General features: G+C 35.7%; 1 protein-coding gene across 2 annotated transcripts; it reads left to right on the top strand.

Moving 5' to 3' along the window:
* The first annotated feature begins 414 nt into the window (after positions 1-414).
* On the top strand, positions 415-5,008 carry LOC142606801 (uncharacterized). Of its 2 annotated transcripts, none has more exons than XM_075778138.1 (6): positions 415-587; positions 703-1,280; positions 1,607-1,796; positions 1,932-1,996; positions 2,642-2,852; positions 4,428-5,008. In XM_075778138.1, the coding sequence occupies exons 1-6, from the start codon at positions 495-497 to the stop codon at positions 4,773-4,775; spliced, it is 1,485 nt and encodes a 494-aa protein (XP_075634253.1). In that variant the 5' UTR covers positions 415-494; the 3' UTR covers positions 4,776-5,008. The 2 variants fall into 2 exon arrangements, with proteins under 2 accessions (XP_075634253.1, XP_075634254.1); XM_075778139.1 differs by lacking the exon at positions 4,428-5,008 and adding an exon at positions 4,002-4,251.
* The last annotated feature ends 4,069 nt before the right edge of the window (positions 5,009-9,077 follow it).

Raw genomic sequence — 9,077 nt, 5'->3', positions numbered from 1 at the left:
TTAATATTAGTAATGAGTTTAAATGAGAACCAATAAAAACTTAACAGATATAGGCAAACAGAAAGTTGTTGAATTATTGTTGTTGTGTTATTTAGGATTACTTTTACTTTTACTAATTCCAAACAAGTAATGCTAAAGACACATAAAATGATACAACTTATGTCACAATTCGTCTGTGTTTGGCCAATTGTAAGTGGTAGAGGGGTGTTTTCACATAGACCTACCATCATATTTTTACCACTCATAACTCGCTACATGATCAAGTTGTGGTACAAATAATGTCATTTTACATGTCCCTAGCATTACTCATTCCAAACCGCTCCAAAGAAAATTAGCAACGTGGAAGTCATTAGAGACAGTGGGTCCCAACTCCCAACAGAGAAAAGGGGAATCGAGCAAGAAAATTGGCGAGTTTGAAATTGAAACAGTAAACAAACGCGGGCAGCTAAGAATAGAAATGGGAGAGAGAGAGGCACAATGCAAGCAGAAGAAAAATGGGATTGTCCCCAAAGAACACTCCTCGCACGCCCTCCTATCTCCTCCCCCTTGTCGCTGCCTTGGCCCTCACTGCCCTCTTCCTTTACAAGGTCACACTCTTTCCATCTCTTTTATATTTAATTGTGGCATTTCATCAAGCAGGTGCTCTACGTTTTACGTTTTATTTGCTGATTGTGTTTTTCTTTCCGGCATTTCATCGAACAGGTAGGCAGCTCCATTTCCCAAACCAAAACCGTCGCGGGCCACAACTTAAACCCAACGCCGTGGCACCTTTTCGAACCCAAGACCTTCAGCGAAGATAGCCGCCAAATACGAGCCTTCAAGATCCTACGTTGCTCTTACCTTGCTTGTCACTCTAGCAATAACACAGTCCCCAAACGCCGCCGTTTTCATTCCTCAAAACCCAGCGAGAAATGCCCAGAATTCTTCCGGTGGATCCATCAGGACCTCGAGCCCTGGGCTCGGACTGGGGTCTCCACTGCCCATTTGGCGGAGGCCCAGAAATACGCGGCTTTCCGGGTCGTGATCGTTGGTGGAAAGCTGTTCGTGGATTTGTACTACGCGTGTGTGCAAAGCCGAGCCATGTTTACTATATGGGGGTTGTTGCAGCTTCTCAAGAGGTATCCTGGGATGGTACCTGATGTGGATATAATGTTTGATTGCATGGATAAGCCTAGAATTCACCGAGCTGAGCATGAATCGATGCCGTTGCCGCTTTTTCGGTATTGTACCACTGGGGAGGACTATGACATTCCATTTCCTGATTGGTCTTTCTGGGGTTGGTAAGTGTTTTTTAGACACAGAAAACCAAACCCTTTAATTTTTTTTTGTTAATTTTGTTTGAACCGATGAAGCTATGGCATTATGCTCTCTTGTTCTTGTTGCTAGTATTTGTCATTTAATGTTAAAATATGGCTTTGCTATATTCCCTCTTGATTGACCATATTATTGTATAGCCCCTTTAATGAAATGTAACATGTATGCCAAGTAGTTTAATTTGCTTGTTGAGCACAAATCAGTGAACCATTTGGCAATCATTCTGATGCATTTGGAAGTGGTATTAATTCGTCTGTGGGAATGTCTCGAAATGAGAATGTTTCTTTTACAGGCCAGAGACAAATATAAGGCCCTGGGATGAAGAGTTCCATGATGTTAAACAGGGTTCACAACGTCTAAGTTGGTCAAAGAAGTGGCCCCGTGCATACTGGAAAGGAAATCCAGATGTTTTATCTCCTATTCGTACAGAGTTGCTGACATGTAATGACTCTAAGATGTGGGGAGCACAAATTATGCGTCAGGTGGAGTTTGAACTACCTTGTGAACACCCCCCCCCCCCCCCCCCCTCCCCTTTTTTTCTTTTAGAGTTGAACATATGGATGTGATGAAATACCTGAAAGTTAATTTTGACTTTGCCTTGTTACTATACATTGCAGAATTGGGAAGAAGAAGCAAAACTTGGTTACGAGCAATCCAAACTATCAAATCAGTGTAATTACCGGTGAGTACTTCTCTTAGAAATGTCACATATTGATAGGGAATCCTCATTTTCTAATGGGCTGTTTGAGTAACTGTGTAGACTGACCTTGGTGGTTAAAGAACATAGGATAATCATCACACAGTTGTGTATATGATTTTATATTTCCACTCGAATAAGAAGAGATAAGGAAAAGTATACATTTTATCTCCTAAGACTTTGCTTTCAAATTTTCCTTATCCTATATATATGAAAATTGTATACGATCTAGATTATTGTCCTAATGTACCACTCAGCCTTGCACTATTGGAAACATCAGTAAACTTGCAAAGAAGATTAACCATTCTTGTGTTGCATGTCATTCTTTTTCTCACAAAATGCCTCAATGATGATTGGGCTTTGATCAACTTCCTCTATTGTGAGTATTTTTTGAGGATGGAATTATATGGGAGTTGTACTCATTGAAGAACCTCCTCATTCGAATTGAACTTAGACTAGGATTTTCCTTTGGGGGGGGGGGGGTTCACTTCTTTCATGCAGTGTCTAGCTGTGGCGTTTCAAAATATCTCAGTACAATGTACTCTATTTACCTAATGTCCTATGATAGGATATGCTTTCATCTTGCAGTTGATCATTTGTGTTGCTCTTTTTCCTGGCTATTCTCTGCAGATATAAAATTTATGCTGAAGGGTTTGCTTGGTCTGTGAGCTTGAAGTATATTCTATCATGTGGTTCTCTTTCCCTGATAATATCCCCACAATATGAAGATTTCTTCAGTCGCGGTCTCATTCCCAAGAAAAACTACTGGCCTGTCTCTCCTACCAATTTATGCCCCTCTATAAAGTTTGCTGTTGACTGGGGTAATGCACACCCATCAAAGGTATGTTTCCACTTAATGTTATTTCAGTATATCATGTCTCTTCTTGTTGGTCAATTTGCTGCCATAAAATACTGGCATTTCTACATCTGAATAGTATGGGAGTTTTTATATGTCTGGATCTTATCTGAGTCTGGCTTCATGCTTCCCAGTAGATTAAGCATGTCTGTTTGGCTAAAGTTTATAAGCTCACCTTTTAAGTTTTAACTTTTAGCTTTTATGTGCAACTTTTTAAAACCTTATTTTTTTTCTTACTTTTTCCCACTTATCTAGCTTTTTGCTTAAAGTACTGTAGATAAAAGGTAAAAGTCAAATAAAGTAAGTAGGTAACTCATGTGAGACCCACGTATAATAGGAAAATAAGCAAAAATGAAATAAAATAAGTAGTTGACTCATGTGGGACCCGCAAATACTAGGAAAAATAAACAATAAGTTGCTTTGTAAGTGCATCCCAAACAAACATTAACAACATTTAATCGCAATATTTGTAGTAATGAATACCGGTAGTTGGTAGTAGCACTACAAGAACTGGTACTTCTTGTAGCTTAATGATGTAATTCTCTTCAAGCTCCATGGTAGACCACTCTTAACTAACTAGTAAGAAGAACAACAGTGAAAATGATAAATGATGACTACCGCGAGATGACCACAGAAACAACAACACTGCATTTAGTAGTTCAAAACTATTGACTATTTTTTTATGGTCATGCCAAGAAAAGGTACAAGTATTTAAACATTTCATTGAAAACGCAATGGGAACTTTCATTTGCAGTATTTTTCAAAAACTATTATTATATGCTTTATATAAAGTCTGATGTTTACAAGGGTGACCATTTTTAGCAATATCACTCTCTCTTACACCATGTTTTATTATGTGTTGCAACTCACTTTTCTACAAGATTTGGTACTGCCATATATTCTTATCAACTACAGTGATAATTTTTGCTTTTAGCTCAGCTCGGTTCAAACTAAAAATAGTGAAAAGAAAGTTTAGTAACTGGTATGGAATGCCAAATTGATCAATCCTATTTTCAGCCACTTTGCTGTGTTCATAATATTTTTGCTTATGAATTAAGGGTCAAGTGTCAGCAACATATTTTCTAATGTTGTATATATCTGTTTGTTTATGTGTATATAAATATGGCTTATCAGGCTAAGGTAATAGGCAAAGAAGCGCAGAATTTAATGGAATCCTTAAGTATGGATAGGGTCTATGATTACATGCTTTATATAAAGTCTGATGTTTACAAGGGTGACCATTTTTAGCAATATCACTTTCTCTTACACCATGTTTTATTATGTGTTGCAACTCACTTTTCTACAAGATTTGGTACTGCCATATATTCTTATCAACTACAGTGATAATTTTTGCTTTTAGCTCAGCTCGGTTCAAACTAAAAATAGTGAAAAGAAAGTTTAGTAACTGGTATGGAATGCCAAATTGATCAATCCTATTTTCAGCCACTTTGCTGTGTTCATAATATTTTTGCTTATGAATTAAGGGTCAAGTGTCAGCAACATATTTTCTAATGTTGTATATATCTGTTTGTTTATGTGTATATAAATATGGCTTATCAGGCTAAGGTAATAGGCAAAGAAGCGCAGAATTTAATGGAATCCTTAAGTATGGATAGGGTCTATGATTACATGTTTCACCTCATCACGGAGTACTCAAAGCTGCAGGACTTCAAGCCAGTCCCACCATCTTCTGCTCAAGAAGTTTGTCCTGAATCGCTGCTTTGCTTAGCTGATGAGAAGCAGAGGCAATTCCTGGAAAAATCAACTGCCTTTCCTTCACAAGCACCACCATGCACCCTCCAGCATGCTAATAGTAATCTCATCAAGAGCTGGATTGAACAGAAAAGGAAAAACATCAAAGATGTGGAAGATATGGAGAAGGTGAAAGCAGAGAGACGTGCAAATTAGGCTGCATGGCGTTGTTGTTATGAGGTTAAATTAAATTTTGTAGCCTTAGTTTATCTTTAGGATAATTACGCTGAACCCACCTATGGTTTGAGGTGGTAGCCATTTGTCTATGTGGTTTAGAAAGTATTGCTTTACTTACAGTGGTGGAGCCAAGAAGTTTTATTTGGGGGAACCACAATTAACCTAAACCATATATCTAAACAACACAGAACTCAAGAAGAAGAAAAAAGTTCGGATCATTATCAATATATTTAAAATGCTTTGAAGAATTCATTTTATATTTTATGTTTCTATTTATTTATTTAGATGTAAAAGAATACTATGTCATTGCATATTATTTACTCTATAATTTATAAGTTACCTAAATATTAAATAAAACACAGTTTTCTTTTTAACAATTTGTTGGCGGCCAAATATTGTATTTAAATCAATTATAAATTATAGATATGTGGTTAAAACGATTGAAAATTACATGGAATAAGAAAAAAAAAACATTACATTTGGAAATATTATTACATTTTACACACCAAAAAAAAGTTTAAAAACACTAATGCTATTTACAACTTAATACACACACACACACACACACACACACACACACACACACACATATATATATATATATATATATATATCGTCACTCTTGACATGCATCATGAGAGGATTATTTGTTAACTATGCTTACGCTAAAAAGTATTTAGAAATTTAATAATAAATAAAGGGGGTCAAGTTGTATTTTCTCAATGAGCTACTTGTAAATATAATTACATCATATATTAAAATAGATATTTTTCAAAATGTTTGGGGGGCTAGGCCTCCTCTAGTCCCTTTGATCATCCGCCACTGTTTACTTGTCTAAGATTAGTTTTGTTAAGTAGCATAAGGTCCATAACTCACCTCATTGTTTACCGTTAAAAGAAAATAGTTAAAACACATCAAAACATAAAAGAAAAGTATAGAGAATGCTCAGTGAAAGAGAAAGTAAACACTTGGGTCTGTAATTAATCCGCTGCTTCATCTAATCTCTCTTGATGTTCTCTATAAATCCAAGCTTTTCGATCATCTACTTCAAAAATTTGCCTAGAATTTTTGGGTGTTTGAACTTTGAAGTTTAATTCAAGCTCGCACAATATTGGTAAGGTAGTTAAAGTTTTATTTTTATTTGCATCATTTTGTAAGCTCCTCTTCCATGGCTTCCATGTGTTTGGCAAATAGCTTTTACACAAGTGGGTATTTGTGTGAATGTGGGGTTAGATTTACAGTGAGGACCACTTAGACGACAGGTAAGTTTAGAAAAGGTTTCGTGGATGTAGCCATTATAAGGTAACTTTGGAAATATAAAATCCATTTTTTAATTGTATTATAGAAAACTGAAACTTTAAATAAGAAAACTGAAATTAAGTGTGTGTTTGGATATCAATGAAAAATTAAAATTATCTTACTATTCAGTTTATTTTTGCTACTATTTATGGGTCACACTGCACTTTTTGGTAACATTCATGGGCTCGTTGTACTATTTCAACTAACTTATATCTTTATCTACAGTACTTTTAACAATAAATTTTTAGTTTCAGTAAAATAAGCAGTATCCAAATAGGCCCTAATATTGAAATTTGCCCGTGGCTAAAGCTAGGGAGAGAAATGATGACCCGAAACCAAAAAAGAAGTGTGGGCTTGTATTAGTTGTGCCATGGATGCTATTTGTTCGGTTCATTGAATTATTATTATTTTTTGGCTCCTTAGGAAAATTTGGGGGGATGAATCGGAAGACGTTGAGCTTGTCATGAAACGATGGTCGCAAGTGTTCCTTGGTTGATATATATTTGTCGTTTGTATAAGTTGTGATGGAATCATGGAAGAATGTTTGTCAATTAGTCAATGTGTGATGGAAATTTCTGTAATGAGTATGTGTTGTTAAACCATGTAATGTAAACAGTTAACTATGGGTTTTTCGTCTCAGTTTGCTCATTAAAATCTAGAAAAAATTTCCCCTATAATCATCATCAGCAAAACTTTCTATGCTTCCAAAATCATCATCAGCAAAACTTTCTATGCTTCCAAAATCATCATCAAGGGCCTGTTCAACCCACTCATTTTTTGCCACATTAAGTTGGCTAAATTTACCAGTAAGGGGTGAATTCTATTCTGCATCGCCACCTAAATCATGTTGCACAGATGACCCAACATTTGGTGCATTATGCCCGTAATTATCCTCAACCTCATGCTATATACAGAGATGGCCAAGCATAGGATGCATTATGCCCATAATATCCCTATCCTCATGTTGTTTAGATGGCTCAACAATGTCATTCTTAACCCTAGAAATGTCATTTGCAAAATCTAGTCCCTGAAGACCATCATTCGTAATTCACTCTCTCATTAAACTAATCACTATCATCCTCATGAACGGTGTGTTTATCAATCCCTCTCAAATTTTCTACAAAACCAGTCTCATGATCTTCCCCATTCTCTTCAATATATATCTCATTCCCATCCTCTTCTACATTCTTACCAAGCATGGCAACTACAAGTGGAATCCCACCACTTTCTTCATTCAATATGATTTTATCAGTCGGCCATGCAGCCCGTAACTCATAAATATATACCACATCCTCATCTCCACTAATTAATCTTAAACCTTGCTCTAAAATACCATCAGGGATCATGTGATGAAACCTACTACTACCAGTTGTGTCTAGTTGAACACGCATGTTTTGCCTATCAAAGTGTCTTAAACGGTTAGGATCAAAATATTTGACTAAATCCACTTTCCCACCTAAATAAACAAGCTAGTTTTGGGTTCCGCACAGAAGTAACATCACTATGAACCTCAAATATAAATAACATATATGCCATCTGCATACAAAGAATTCCCACACACAAGCACATGGAGAAAAGAAACAACAACGTAGACAACGATAGCAGACAAATAAATAATGCATACCATGTTAGGGACCAGTAAACAATCAAAACTCAAAACTAATGGCCTATTGGTGAAATGACATATCTTGGTATCTTCAACGTAGACTTACATGATTCAATCTCTCATTTTCATTTAAAATGTATTAAAAAGGGATAGGGATATTGTAGACACCTCATTTTGTACCTGGTTAATAACCTTTGACCCCCAATCCCAAGATGAGCTTGATATGTCTACAAAGGGTAATTGAACTTATCTTGATAGTTTGAAAGTAATCACAACTTAAAAGTGCTCAAATCACTTTGAAAATGATGCTAAAAAATGACATTTTCTCACTTTGTTTATCATAACTTTTGAACCAAAAATAATTGTTAAGTGAAATTTATTTCATTGGAAAGTAGACATACTGGGCTTTAATTTGAACATAAACTTTGCATGATTTAGATTTATATTGAGTGAGTTATGACCATTTGAAGTTGGATCAATAGTGTAGTCAAAATTAAGGTTCTTGAGAAGCATGCGTACGCATGGAGGTAAGGGTGTGTACGCAGCCTGAATCTTGCGTACGCAGCCTTGTATCCAGCAGCCCAAAACTTTAGTTTTAGGGGCCCAAAACCTTGTTCTTTGATGTAGGCCGACCCCTAGACCATTGGGAATGTCCAAATGCCTTTGAAAAGCTTTGAAAACCCTAGTTTTAACGTATAAATACAACCTTATGCCTCCAAACTCAAACCCTAGCTAGTAAGAGAGTATTTTCACCACCTTTCTTCCAAGAACACTTCTTCCACTTTCAATCTTTTGAGATCACAACAGCTAGTACGTTTTTTGATCCCTTCAAAACCTCTTTCTAGTGGTCATAAGGCAAAACTTTTTTTTTTTTTTCTTGAAATCAAACCCTTTCTTCAAAGCTTTTCTAAAAATCCCTTTTATTTTGAGTTGTGGTTACTAATGGATTATTAATATATTTGATTCCTTTGATTCTCATTTGAATATGTTGTGTAGGCATTAAGGGGCCGGTTAAATCTCTACGAACTTGTAATCCATAAGCTAGGCGAGTCTCTTCCATGACTTTTTCCTTTTTTGGATATTCTTGTTTTGTGTTCTTGTTTAGTTTTGGATCTTTAACATGTTTAGGGCTTATTTTTATTTGTTTTGTCTTAATCCTTTATGTAATATTATGTTCTAAGTATTAAGTTAATGGATATGTATGAACATGCCTCCTTTATGTTTTGTTGTTCTTGAATGAATGATGGATCCAATGTGTGTTTAGAAATACACATTGATTTGATTGTTTTATTTTTACTTTGTTCTTGATCATGTTTAGGAATATATTTTGATTTGTTGTGTCTTACTATGTTTTGCTTGAGAAGTTGAATTGATAT

Source organism: Castanea sativa, chromosome 8, assembly GCF_040712315.1.
Source record: "Castanea sativa cultivar Marrone di Chiusa Pesio chromosome 8, ASM4071231v1".
NCBI classification, from domain to species: Eukaryota; Viridiplantae; Streptophyta; class Magnoliopsida; order Fagales; family Fagaceae; genus Castanea; species Castanea sativa.
The sequence above is the reverse complement of the archived record's forward strand: the minus strand, read 5'-3'. Positions and strand labels throughout refer to the sequence as shown.

Bases quoted from the DNA above. Each gene is read 5' to 3' on its own strand.
- LOC142606801 (XM_075778138.1), top strand. From the start codon at position 495: ATGGGATTGTCCCCAAAGAACACTCCTCGCACGCCCTCCTATCTCCTC. The intron at 1,281-1,606 runs GTAAGTGTTTTT...TTTCTTTTACAG, and splicing joins GATTGGTCTTTCTGGGGTTG to GCCAGAGACAAATATAAGGC. The intron at 1,997-2,641 runs GTGAGTACTTCT...TATTCTCTGCAG, and splicing joins TCAAATCAGTGTAATTACCG to ATATAAAATTTATGCTGAAG.